Source organism: Blennius ocellaris (assembly GCF_963422515.1).
Source record: "Blennius ocellaris genome assembly, chromosome: 18".
NCBI lineage: Eukaryota > Metazoa > Chordata > Actinopteri > Blenniiformes > Blenniidae > Blennius > Blennius ocellaris.
Window position 1 is genome coordinate 5,958,941 of NC_137667.1, and position 14,881 is coordinate 5,973,821.

Here is a 14,881-nt window from a genome sequence, read left to right on the forward strand (position 1 = left end):
AGACACTAAACGCACCCACAAAACAAGCAGTGGTGATTTTTTTTTTAGCGCTGCTGCACCAGAGAGAGGCCTGGCTGTGCCAGTTCTGACCATCCAGCCATTGAATCTGCATTCATGAATGGAAATATATTCTGCTTTTCCACTAGCAACTATTCCAAAGCAAATTTGATTAGGGTCATTCACGTGTTGACTCACATGTTGACAGACACGTTTTTACGTGGTACATCATGACTGTTTTCCACCTGCCAAACAGTCTAAATGTAAACAGGAGAGAGCTCTTTTTAAATAGAAATGAGCTTCATCGTATCTCTTTGATTTCTTATATGCTTATACGTAAATGTGTGTGTGTGTGTGTGTGTGTGTGTGTGGGGGGGATGAGTTGTGTCTACTTTAGCAGGTCAAAATGTTGGGTGTCTGGGGTGTAAAAGTCTTGTACCTGAATTTGTCAGGAACTCCTGGAGGAATTGTCATTGAAATCAGACGACAGCATTGCACCGTTTGATTTTCAATCTTTGATAGCGAGAGCGAGACTCATTTCTCTACATCACACAGGGAGCAAAAAAAAACCCAAAACAAAACAACTCACTGCTTTGCAAACGGATGGGACACACATGCCAGGCTGTGCTTTTGCGCTTTCAGGGAGGCACTAAAACAAGATGCCAGTGCACTTGCCCATTTCCGCACCATGTACAGACAGTCTGTGTCAACCCACCGAATCAGGATCTGAGACCTGCCTGCTCACATTTGGTATGAGGAACAAGAAATGACAGAAATAACCAGTTCAGACCTTCTTTGCATTGTCACAGCGGATACATGCTGCAAACTGTTTGCTGGGACAGAACAGAAGTGAAGTGGCTGCAAAAAGGCTGGGTATTGACCTGCATTTGAAGACGTGTTGTAGATCCTTAATCCATAAAAAGGATCTTGTCAGCAGGGTGATGGGATGCCAGTCGCCTGCTGGGCTGGCTACGTATACGGCCAAGCCCTGGAAGGCAGTCTGGCTGGTGGGACAGTATGGCCAGAGAAACGACCATCTGCCGGGGAGTGATGTGTGTTTTCACACACGCGGCCCCCTTTGGCAGCAGCAGTTTGTTCGGTCTTCTCAAGGACTAGAGAGCAGGGTAAACAAGCTGAGATAGGGAAGGATGAGGCCACAGAGTGACCCTGCAAAACATGCAGAATGAACTCCAGTGAAGCAGAACCAACTGATTTGGTTTTTCCACGTGCGCGTGAATCTCAACGTGCACACCCGCGCAGACAGACGACCAGCACTTTCTTATCCAGTGCCTTCAATTTCAAACATTTCAGCCACACACACAAACTCAAACACAAAACTGAGAATCAGTGTTACGGAAATGCACGAATGTGAGAAAAATCTCTCTTTCTATGTCTCGCTTTTGAAAATGCAGACACACAAGCACCAGTGCACACACACAGCGCTACTAAAGGTCTGCTTGTGTTTATGCTCTTTCAATTTTCCTTTTTGTCCTCACGTCAAAATATCATGTCAAAGACAGGGAGAAACAGTGCTTTAAGCATTTATGTAACATAATGAAAATACACTATTTTCATGTGTGAATTTAGTAATTGGCTGTCAAAATTAGTCAGAAGTATTCCAAATAATGAAACATGATAAATGACAAGAAAGCAAGTTAAGCTAATAATGACGTGGGTAGACGACACCATAGTTGCAATATATTGTATATTATATTACGAGTAACCTTTCAGGTAAAGCCTCATTGACATTTGAGTGGAATCATGTGTTTTGGGCAGTAAAACCTTGCTCTTTTCATACAATCTCTATTTGTGTTTGCACTTCAAGCATTTGCCACTTCATTTTGCATCTCAGACGATTCAATGGAGGGTGGAAATAGAAAAAAAAAAAAAAGAAGCATGCTCTTACCACGAGCGAGCACTCGCGTTGACTCACTAGAGTCCAACACTAATCCTCTCGGCGAAAAGTGTCGGCTGATGGAAGGTTTGCATGGATGTAGACGCTGGCTGAAAACTTGCACTGGCATTATAACAAAGAAGCCAAAGGTGCAGTCCAAAATAAAAGCAAAGGCGATGCACAAAATAATTTTGTCGTCATGTTAATTTGAAGTTAAAAGGATTTAATCGGAGCTCTCACCCCAAAATGAGAATATACCGATATGTTAATGAAGCGAACCGGTGTCTCTAAGTGGATGGTGGCTAAACTGAGAGTGACGATGTTTCCCGGTTTGATGGACTCTATGGAGAGCTGTTATTAAGGCTGAGGTGGAGCTTTCTGTCAAGCAGAGGAGTGGAAATATCAGCAGCAGGACAAACCATAAAAACACAATTAACTATGACCCCGTCAAAAATATTTTTTACTGAGAAACTAGGTTGCCTTGTGAGCCATATTTCTTTGAATAGTGACTTTTATATGAGAAATATTGTCATATCTTCAGTATAAAAACAATCTTGAATATTGCAAATGCCACAAAAGTCTCATCGGCCTCTACCAGAGTGCCAAATTATAACCGGGCACATCTGCGTCAAAGTTTTTTAAGAATTATGGCAGCTATTGATGGAAAATAACTAATTGCGAATCCCTAAATTGAATCAACAGGCATGAATTTGATAGTTTTGTACCGTGAAATAAACTCAGTAATACAGTAATTTAAAGTAATTTAAATGGTATGTGGAGCTTAAACTGACCATAATGCTTCCATTACCAATGTCAATGAGTTCATGATGTCTAATTTTTGCTGTATAATTGATCCGCAGTCCACCCACGAGACCCATGTCTCGTCTCGTATCAACCTCTCAAAACCTCACAAAAACGTGCATTTATTCGAATGCGGATCTCGTAAAAATCTTCTGTTGTTGCAGTAGAGAAATACTGTAATTACTTGTGTAATCATTTCTGTATAATGTCAGGGTTGCCGTGCAGGGTTCAGACTAAATTTACATAACATAGGCTGATGATAAAATCAAACAGACTAAAGATTGTTTTTTGGGGTTTTTTTCTGAATTCAAATATGGACCTGTATCCATGGTGATTGAAGTTTCCAACTGAAGTCAAGAGATTTAGCACTTCTGAATCCAAGCCCCCATACCAGCGCCTTTATTATGGAAAGACGCTGTGAGCTTGTTTTCATGCAGCGTGACACTTGAGTACAACAAAAAGTCAGTTTGAGAAAGGGTGACAGACGTGCAGAAAAAGCACAAACAATGAAGAAAGATTCCTGAAAGAAAGGCAGCCTCAAATACAGTTAAGCTTTAAAGTAATTTTCAAAGCAAAGCGCAGTAATCTGCAGACCATTTGTGGTGATGCTTGGAAAGCATCTATATAATGATTAAGCATCAGAATGCTGATGTTTTACAGTAAAAATACAGATTGATTTATCGTAGTGCTATTGCACAGACATGACGGCAATGATCATCTAGTGCACGGTGATCCCAAAATTGCATTTGCGTCAGTGACAGCTCGTCAGACTCAGGAGGGTGATCCGGAGAAGTGTGATAACATGCTGAACCCACCTCCTGTTAATTAGTGATGTTAAATAGAACACCCCACCTCCCACCCTCTGTCATTTCAAGTCATACTTTATTACCCTGTCACATAAATAAAATGAAAGCCTGCTGAGAGCTTTTTATAGTTTTTATGTGATCTTTACAGCTTGGTCCAAATTCGCTTTGACATCTGTGATGTCTTCTTGGACTTGGGAGTGTCTCCCATCAAATGCTGATACCATCCAAGTCTGTCTTCCTTTCAAATTGACTTTGCTTCGATAATATCTCCCAGTGTCAATGCTGAACTGAGACGTCATTCAAGTATGTTGATCCAAGACTTGCACTTGCTGACAGTTTGTCACTTAAGTTGAGTTTTTGTGCAGATTAGATGTCATTTATGAACCCTTGCTTCCTTCCTAGGTGACTGTCAGTAATCTGTGATCCCACAGCTTCGCTGACAAGAGTTACAATTCATCAGCCTGACACAAACGTTTCCAATTTAATTTCGCTTGCATATTGATGCTGAATTGTCTTTGTCACTTATGGACTGATTGTGTCATTTCAGCGTCTGACTCCTCTACTTCAATCTGTGATGTGTGATAATTCATTGATTTGATACACTGAAGACACTATTTCAAGTTGTTTGATAGTGTTCCACTCCCCTCACCTGATTGCCTTCAGTTTGAAAAGTCACCAAAGCTTCACGATGGGAAAGCAAGATTAGTGTCACTAAGATTATAGTCATAATCCCTATTTCTATTCCTCTGATAATTATGTGTGTGGGTAATGCCAGTTGTTGTGCTTATGATCCCACTTTCTTTTGTTCTTTCGGTTCCTGGTATATTTGTCACCACAGCTTTAAGTCCAACTCTCTTCAGTTTCTCCAGTAATTAGGATCCCAATCAGCTTCCTGTGAGTATTTAACTGTGACCACACTTTCACAACTGTTTTTGTAAACTCTCGCGTCAGCATTGCTTTTCGAGCAATTTTTCGTCTTGACAGTTTTATTTATTTTGTCCGGGTTTTAAGTCTCTTTGGATTTCCTGCCTGTTTTGGACTGATAGTTGTGCACAATCAAGGACAGGAAATAAAGTGTGTCACTTCACTCTGAGTTATGGGCGACCTTTGAGGATTAAAATGCGTCCATTTTATAACTGTGCCGTATTAGACATTTGAAGTTTTGTCAGGACTGAAATGTGACCTCACAGCATATTGTCTGCTGCCTCCTGCCTCCTCTACTGTTACACCATCCATGTCCTCCTGCATTACTCCATGAATGTTGCCACAGCTGTGCTTTGCCAAAGGCAAAACAAAGTTATCAATTGTATGATGAAGGCGAACTTGGGAATCCAATAAGTTGCATTATAATTTGTGTCTCTCCTAATAGAGCCAAATGATATCAGGGTGCATAAAACATATGCTTTATCTCTTATTACACACATTACTTAACCCAGAAATACTGAGTGTCTGTATCTGTCCATCCATCCATCCACATTTTTGGAGTGAGTCGTCTCTTAATCAGAAGGTTGGGGATATGATGATCCCCTATCTGTCCATATGTGAAAGTGTCCTTAAGCAAGACACTAAACCTCAAACTGCTCCCAATGGGTGGACTGAGTGTTTTGCATGGCAGCTGCCTCCACTTCTGTGCAAATGGGTGAATGTAATTAACATTGAAAAGTGCTTTGGAGACTGTTAAATCAGAGGAAAAGGCATTATCTATCTATCTATCTATCTGCACACACACACACACACACACACACACACACACACACACACACACACACACACACACACACACACACACACACACACACACACACACACACACACACACACACACACACACACACACACACACACACACACACACACACACACACACACACACACACACACTTTTAGCAATTCAGGGTCACCATGTAGCATTTACGTGGTACATGTTTTTAAAAAACAAAACAGAACAAAAAAAACATAAACAAGAGCTATGCTGTACTCAATACACTGAGCAAAGGGGTGGCTACTGTTTATGTGTGACTATAGAAGACTACAGAATAAACAACAGCTACGCCTTTGCTTGGACAGTGAGGATAGAGTGAAAATTGTTATGTAATATTTCTGGCATTGTGCCAATGCCCTTTAAAAACCTATTTTTTGCTGCAAACCACACACTGAGTGCAGAGAAACAGCTCCACGCTGAACTTCTAAATGAGGCGCTACTGAGACGCTATGAGGCTGCACCTCAGATCAGGCTGGCCAGCCAGACCAGCGCTGGATGCAAACAGTAAAAGAAGAACGCGCAGGCTGTTCAGGCTGCCGTGTGTTCCCAAACCATTCAATATATAAAACACTTGTGAAGCTATGCTAAAAAAAACCAGGAATTATTATTTAAAAAAGCTGAAAACTTTGGTGATATATGGCCAGGACCCCCTGTGAGAACCATTGTCAGCTTTGGGAATGTGACACATCATTGAGGTTGTGATATTTATTGCAGTGATTGCCTCCAGTGAGTGTGCTCTGACTTATTTGCTCCCATGGGACACCTGACATCTTCCCTTTGATGTAAGCCTCTTAGTTTTTAAGTCCTCAACAATATGGGCACTTTCACAACACATAGAAGGGCTTTTTCTGTCAGGGGACCATCAGAAATGATTTGTGGATGATTTGATTTTCCTCCCACAGAATATATGGCTGCATAAATAAACGCTTCCAAACAGGCTGAGCACAGAGGTGACCTGATGATGGAGCTGTGGCATAATCTCAGAGATGAAAGAAGAAGTCTGTGAGATACATTTATGAGCTAGTCTGCGACAGTCAGATTCAAATTTGATTACCTTGTGTGTGGTTGGATGTGTATTTGTAGCTATTGTTGGGGCCCAAATCTGTTCACACACTCCGATTATGGAAATGTATGTTTGTATGGTGGCAAACAGCAAATCTCTTCAACAAAACTCACCACAATTCTCAGTGAGGACATGCCTGGAGGTTCGAGTGAGGATATTGTTTGGGGAGTAGCGCTAAGTTTGAAATAGGATTAAAGGAAATTAATTTAGGTAAATGCAATGTTTCTTGGCGTGCTTGCATGGGTTCGATAGGTTGGAGTGTACATGCTGCATTGACTTTCTTTTTCAACAGTGCATGTTTATTGTGTTAAACATTCAAGCAAGCCTGCATTGATTGCAGCGGAGTGTGTGTGTGTGTGTGTGTGTGTATCACAGAAAGTTATAATGTTCCAAAGGAAACACTTTTTGCTTTTGGATGTTGCTTTGATTGTAAAGCTTCCACTAATTATTGCCTCTTTTTAATCACCTGCAATTTCACATTCAACATTATGTCACAGATGAAAGCCCATAGTCACACACCGCCCTTAATCCCCCAGCTTAGTCATAGCAATCGATTTAAAAGTATGAAAGTCAATTTCCTCATGTATTATGCTGCATCTGTGCCAGTCTTATAGTCAAACGGCTTTTCTTTGCAAGTGGTAAAATTGCCCGTCTTAAGTATTACCCCACAGATACGGTTATAGTATTTTACTGTAAGAATCACATGCCAGGTTTAAACCTAGAAGTACTCATTATCCTGGAGGCTTTTCCTTTAATAGGGAACTGTTGATATGAAAATGCAAAAATTGGAACTCAGAAAACGATTATTTCTGTAATGAGCTGCAGCCAGATCAGATACTCGTGACTCTGCCACTCAGGTGAGGAGCAGCTGAAAAAAAAAAAAATTAAATAAAAAAAAATCCTCACGATGACCAAACCAACGGCAGTTGCCCTCATCCTGCTGCTTTTGTTAGATTCCTGTTAACTACTCTTCGAATCAGTGTATTTTAATTAATGGCTTCACACTCTTATGCCTCGAGCATCGTCCTTGACTGGCTTGAAGTAACCACGGCTGCATTAAGTAGTTGTTAGCCTGAGTGTAGTTGTACCCAGTGAGTGCATGTTTTATAACTTAAGGGCATTCAGAAAAAATAAATAAGTTCAATATGAATGAAAATGTAATTAAACTGAAAATAAATTATAAACTTTGTAAAGTTTGCGCTCAAATAAAATATGTGAAAATATTTTCACTACCAGGACAGAAGGACAGAATGTGAAGCCTCTGGGAAGAAATACATATTCAGTTTCAGTTTTTATACAGTTATTAAAAGGGTGGGATTTTGCTAAGGTTCATGATGGGATGTATCCCCCAAATTTAACACTTTTTCACGTTCCCACCGCTGCTAAGTATTTCCCTTCATGGTGATTTAGGATTCTTCTTGAATAGATTGGATCCAAAACAAAAGTAGAATAAAAGTGTTATTTTGCTGATGGCTGTTGGGATCCATTGAGGAAAGCCTGCTGGATGGTGTTACTGTGAAAAGTTAGATACATCACAATTTAAAGTGCAGAGCTATTATGTATGAGAGCCTATTGTATAACGCTGTATAACACATTTGATCAAAATATCTTGCAAAATTGACCAATTATGATAAATAATTGTCATGTGCACATTTAAAACATATGGCTCACAATAAATGGGTATGCTGTGAGCTAGAAATGTATGTTTTTATTAAAACATCGAAATGAACTGACGCTGCATCTGTAGAAGTCTGAATGCATACAAACACTAGAGCAGGGTCACTGGATGGAAAATACAAACATCTCCAGTATGTGCATGGAGGGTACTTCATTATTTACTTGAGTAGGGCGATATAATCAGTCAGGATCTAATAGAATCCAATATTATGACTTTTTCATACTTGACTCGATGTGCTGCAACAGCTGTTTCACATCAGTTGACCTATATCCTGAGCTCACTTTTTTACTGAGCATATCTGCTGTCATAATAGCAACATGGCGTAATTTAAGCATTTAAAGGTAATAAGAGAGGACTCCCTGGTAAATATATTCAATGAAAATAAGCCAATACTTTACTATTCAGTGTTTTCCACAGAGCCAGATGCAGAAGCCCCATGTAATTCTGAACCCGTGTTTTAGACTGTTACCAAGCCTCATTCCAATAAGTCTCATATTAACCAAAGATGCGGAATTGACTGAACTCTGACAGACAGATGTTCAAGCGTGCCTTCTCACCTCGCACCACGATGGTGGTGGATTTCTTGGCCGGGTTGCCGACATTGTTGCTGGCCACGCAGCTGTAGACCCCCGCCTCGTCCGAGCTGATAGCCGGCAGTGTGAGCGTGCCCCCCTTCACAACGCTCCTCTGTGGCAGGGTGTCGTTACTGCTCACCCAGTTGAGGATCGGGGGCGGCTCCCCTCCAGTGGTGATGCACACCAAGGACACCGTGTGCCCGGGATTCACCACTATAGGATCCTCTACCAGCAGCTTGATGGATGGGGAGGCTACAGAGAAATGGATACAGGGGAAATGCACAGTGTTTTAGGAAGACTTAGGCCATGGTCTCAAACTCATTTCAGTCCGGGGGTGACATACAGCACGATTCTATCTGGAGTGGGTCAGACCAGCAAAATGGTGGCATAATAACTCTACAATGTAAACTTCCCCTTGTTTTTATTGCATTGAAGTGTGATACACTTATATTTAGAAAAGCTAAGCAACTTGAAAAGTTGAGGAAAAACATGCAGTACGCGCAAATCTCTACATGAAGCAATTTTGTTGATGCCAGCTGGTGCAAAATACCATAAAATGTCCTGAAATCATGTCCTTGGTATGTGGCATTTTGCAGCATTTGGCATTTTTGTTTAACAAGTTGGATGCATAACTTCTGTACATCTGTTTGTACCACTGATTTCTACGGCTCATGTTGTGACCACTACACTAACTTCAACAGCGCAATCGGAAAGTGAATAAAGCAGAAATGGCAGTTACTTTTAATTACATTTAAATAAAAGGGTTTTCTTTTCAACTTTTCCATGAACCCTTTGCAAGTCCCCTTATGGCCCCATGGGCCATTTGTTTGTCACCCCTGACTGACTCAGTTAGAACAATTGCAGTATGACTCCAAAGCTAAGAAATTGCATGCCAATTAATCTGCTTCCATCTGTTTTTATTCCTTCATTAATGAGACGTCTTTTGTAGAGTCCGTTTCCAAATTGAAATAGAAAACGTGTGATTCAGGTTGTGGACCTACCTGTCTTATTGGTGAGTCTGAAGATCACACTGCGATCCGGGATCCCACACACATTTCTGACGGAGGCGACGCAGCTGTAATTGGCGTAGTCTTGAGGACGCAGGTTCTTCAGCTTCAAAATCTTTGTTTCCCCCTGCAGCTCAGACCAAACCAACACTGGTATGCAAATGTGTGCAAAAATATCAACATAACAGAGTAACAGAAAAGCAAAAAAAAAAAAAAAAATAGGTACAGGGAAAGAGATAAAGGCTAACCAGCTCCAAAGAAAGGTCAAAGAGATGAATATGCATGTCATTTTTTACAAAGAGAAATGTGGAATAAAAAAAACAGCAGTCCTATGATTGTACTCATAAAAAAAAAAAAAAGACAGTCCTCTTCAAGAAAAAAAAAAAAAATTAATTCAACTCACTCCATACTGATGTTACCCCTCTAGAGAAAGATCCTGCAGCGTTTTTCACCACTGAGCAGGAGGAAAAAGGACGGGCTCTGTGGGTGAGCTCTCCACAGAAACTGCTATTATACTAAGAATGAGTGTTTGATTCCAGCTGTGCCAGTTGACCACGAGCCCTGCCTGAAGGTTATGATCAGGATGTAAACCTTTGATTTGGCTCCTTCCAACGTGTGGGTGTGGGAACGAGGACCGTGGGGATGCAGATTAAAAGACGAGTCCTACACATCCTCCTGATGCAAGTGATTACGGCTCTCACCTGCATCACTTAGACATTTTAATTGTATAAGACTAACTATGGACGCTTATTTATGGTTCCCTTTTTTATTTTATTTTAATTTTTTCAAACAGCAGAAATCAGTGGATGAGATTGGTGGTATTCAACGTGTACACTTTCCTCACAGCGGGTGGGGGGTGGTGGGGGGGGGGCATGGAGGCAAATCTATTTAGAGAATGCAAGGAGCAGAGAAAGGAATGGTAAGGACAAACACATTAAACTGAATTGCAATGGGAGAATTGATGGCCATATTGAAGGAAAGATTGAATGCTAAAGTACACAAGGGCTTAAAGAATGGGTCCTAATAGCTCTCGGTAAAGGGCAAAGAAATAATGGGGACGGCGTCTTTGTCAGGTGAAAATATTGTCTGTCCTGATTTGTTTTCATGGAATGTGCTTAACGATTTATGAAAGCTTGGAAGATTAGCCATGCTATGACCCGACCCTGGGCCAACAGGAAACGAATAAATAAATAAACAAACAAAAAAAAACACATCTCAAATTGAATTTGAATGGTGTGTAGTCTGAGAGCTGCTAACAATATGTCCTCATTGTTTTTAAATGAGCTAATAAAAACAACATTTATGTTGCGCCCTTAAAGGAAATCTGAGGAATAGTTTAATATGTCTGAATGCAGATCTAAGAGTCCTACAAATGATTTATTAACCATTAGCTAATCATGTAACTTCAACTCATAGGTTAAACTTGGTGTCTAGTCAGACACAGAACAATGAACAATTGACAGAACAATGTTGTAATTAATCATAACTAACCTTTACTTTAAGAGCTTGACAATGTGTTTTAATAGAACATCGCGCCACAAGAAAATATCAAATCCATCATAAACATCTCAAATCATCCAACACTTCAAAAGTTGCGTTTGACGAGAGACAAGGACTGGCTGATTTATACCTTTGATAATTGTGCCACATCTGTCACTTTGTCGAGAAGGGAGTAGACAGACAGTAGAAAGAAAGCTTTCCAAAATAACACTGCAGCTCTGGGCCACACTTAATTAAGAAACAGTTCTCTGTGCAGAGTTTGAAATGCCACCTCTGCATTTCTGCAGTATCAAAGGGAATATAAAGCATTAGCGAGGCTGGAAAAGGTGCTGAAGTGAAGCTTGAATGAAGAATAATGGCGAGAGAAAAGGTTGAAGGTAACTACAAAACTAGCTGGAGGACTGAAGTGGCTCAGTTTGACCCTGTAGCTTTAATATAGGTCAGACATGATTGAGTCTCTCAGTTATCTGTGGCTGTTTGGGGCAAGTTCACATGTACAGTTGAAGAATGATGACATTCTCCAGTGATTTGAGTAAATTACAGGGAGTTTAGGGAGGATTTGTTTGGAATCGCACATTGCTAATCTCTAGTTTTTGGGTTGCCCTTAAATTCTCAGAGCCAATTAAAGCTTTGATAGAGGGCAGTATGAAGGAGGGAGTGAAGGAGGAGAGAGGTGTGGAGAGCAGGATGGAGGAAGGAGTGTCTTTTGAGGCTCGGCTGTGCTTCTTCAGACTCCTTCACCCACTCCATTAGTTCCCAGCCATCTTTCTCCATTTGGCCAAACATCAATTTCACTTCCCTTTTCTTTCTCTCTTTATTTCTTAAGCCTCTTTTCCCTCCTTGAACGCCTTTTTTTTCTCCCCCCCTTCTCATAGATTTGCATTCATTCTGACGCCCAGTTCCGCATTACAAGTCACATTCAACTCAATCAATTCAAGAAACTACAATTCCCCTCACAAGTGACTGAGCAATCTCAATCAGTTCTTTGTTGACTGCACCAAATCCCTTTCTTGGAACAAAGCTTCTCAATTTTCAGATTGTGGGGAGAAACCCCTCGCTCATCCGAAAGAAATGATTTGTGAAGAAAAACCCAGTTGCTCTTCATCTGCGAAGCCCTAATATTCGGTGACTGGGTTAGTGAAACTGATATTGCTATTCGCAGGGTTAATAAGTTTCACAGTCCCACTGCACGACATGGTGCAGTGGGGTTTGCCTTTGGGGCCTCGAAACAAACGACACTCATTGTCAGTGCTGATAAAATAGCAGCACTATAATTGCGGTAAGTCACATTGCAGTTTTTCACCTTTGTAATACGATGTTGTGTTGATTCAATAATTTGCAACTTTGGGACACACATATCTGCTATGTAAATGTGGAAAGTGCCTGCATGTGTGTGTGTGTTGTTATTGTGCTTTGTACATTGTGTCACTGGAGGCTGATGAAGGTCATCATTTAAATATTCATAATGTCTGACTGACGCTCCACAGTATATGTAAAACGTGATCATCAATAGACTATCACAGTGCACATGAATTGTAATAACCATAAATTAAAAAAGTCAATTGTCACTAACCGTGTTTACTTTATGTGAAGAGCTCATCACTCAGTTTTTTTGTTGTTGTTTTTTTTTTCTTTTTTTTCGGGGTTACAGTTATTATTCTCGTAATCGGATCCACTACATAATTCATTATCTTCTGATCCGAGTCTGTCGAAGCAGGGATGTTTTGCTCAATCAATCAATTATGGCTGGAGGAAACACTCACTGAAGAAAGTATTTTTTTTACATACATAAATTAAGAATCAATGCTACAAAAAAACAGACCCTCCTATGATGTGAATGTGTTGTGTCATAAAGGTTTTAGTTGCGATAAAATAAGTGGATTACTTCCATTGACACACAGTTGGGTGCCACAGTAGCAACTTAGTTCTGGTCATGAGAGTAACTCTGAATATGAGAGCGTGCCGAGTCAAACTTAAGCCGGTCCTTCAAAACATTTCTTTTTTTATTTCTTAGAGTCCATTCTGCATCCATTTATTCGGTCTGTCACATGAATTCAAGACCAAGACCACAAAACAAGATAAAAAGTGAACCAAACAATAAAGGCCTGATTCACTCAAGGTTTCAAACTTGTACAAACTTGATACTGTGTTCACCAATTTGTGGAAACTTCTCTAATAATGAGAACCCCAGAGAGACAAATGTACAAAACAGACACATAATTTAGTGCGTTTGCCTTCGTGGAGATTTTCAGATGTTTCCCACATTGCACTAAATACTGGGAGGATTTTATGCTTGTAGATTAATATGCAACATGCAAAGTGATTTACAATCTCTGCAAACGGTTGTGTTGTTTATGACCATTTTTATGCTTTTTGAAAAGTAGATGCAAATCATCTCTGCTTTTAGCAGAAATGTGTCTGCTATTACAGTGAGCGGCATTACTTCAGGTAGCCCCCTGTGACGAGCATTTGCATACTTTATTATAATACATGTTTGCCGTTCTACCACTTCTTAGGACTTGCAATACTTCTTAAATATCTTGCATTGCTCTTGTTTCCCATAGCTTTGTCTTCATTACTGACCATCACTCATATTTAGTTAGTTGTTTTTTTTTGCTTTTGCTTTTTCAAACTGAGAGTGTAATCTATTTGCATAATACAGGATCTTCGTAAATCAAGCCTTATGTTTCAATACGCAGGTGCTAGTCTTTCTGGCTTGAAATGTTCATTCATATCATGTAGACTGTCTTACCTGTGTGAAAAAAGGCTCGTAGATCTCCACCCCCTTGTCTGAGCCTTGTGTCAGGACCTCTCTCCCACGGTGCCAACTGTAGCGGACTGGAGGGTTCGAATTGGCTACGCATCGGAGGAATACGGTCCGCTCGTAGTAGAACTGTTCCTTGGCCTCTCCTATACTCTGATGCACCGTCACCACTGGGTCATCAAGGTCTGTGAGAGGAACACACACACACACACACACACACACACACACACACACACACACACACACACACACACACACACACACACACACACACACACACACACACACACACACACACACACACACACACACACACACACACACACACACACACACACACACACACACACACACACACACACAAAGAAGAGAAAACCCACAATAAATTCCAGTTGGTCACAAACAAGTCAATGATTTCTTGGACCGATCAATCACTCTGACCACATTTGACCGTTGAATATGTATTTGCTCAGCTGTGGCAGCAGTAATGAACCCAAACTGTATGAAACCTTGTTTTTCTCAGCAAATACCGTCTCTCTTGATGTGCACTTTTTGATTGTGGTTAAAGGTCTGTCCTAAAGGGTCAGGAATTCCATTGCACTGGAAGAACCGAGATATTGGCATGCACACGTTGGTCGATGCGAGGTGGGAAGCCCACTACTTGAACTACTTAAGTCAATAGGATGCAGCCCAAGGGCACATCGACTTCCCAGTCATATCAAGCAGCCGTGTGTTCCAAGTCACACTCCATTGTGGGCCTCAGACATGAGAGAGGATGACAAACACTCCGCACTAACCCCATAAAATGATGTTTGATGTCCATCACTTCAAAGAATACTGTTTGGCTGGCCTCCACTGTGATTCAGCCACTTTGCGATTTGACACATCTGTTACTCTTTACCAATTTCTCTGCACATCTGAGGGGAGTTTTACCCCAACAAGGAACAGTTGGTTCTTCGCAAAATTGCTTGTGGTTGATTAAATGGATTCAAAGTTAATCATCTTTCCCGGCTATCATATTAAGCCTTGGCAAA

General features: G+C 40.7%; 1 protein-coding gene across 2 annotated transcripts in view; it reads right to left on the reverse strand.

The window, feature by feature from the left end:
• The window catches only part of LOC308143391 (MAM domain-containing glycosylphosphatidylinositol anchor protein 2), a 189,165-nt gene that overhangs the window by 77,248 nt on the left and 97,036 nt on the right, over window positions 1–14,881 (reverse strand). For both annotated transcript variants that reach the window (XM_080514174.1, XM_080514175.1), the window contains exons 4-6: window positions 13,836–14,032; window positions 9,578–9,710; window positions 8,559–8,828 (exon numbers count right to left, since the gene is read on the reverse strand). In XM_080514174.1, the coding sequence (XP_080370300.1) occupies window positions 8,559–8,828; window positions 9,578–9,710; window positions 13,836–14,032 (600 nt within the window). The remainder of the gene's footprint in view (window positions 1–8,558; window positions 8,829–9,577; window positions 9,711–13,835; window positions 14,033–14,881) is intronic.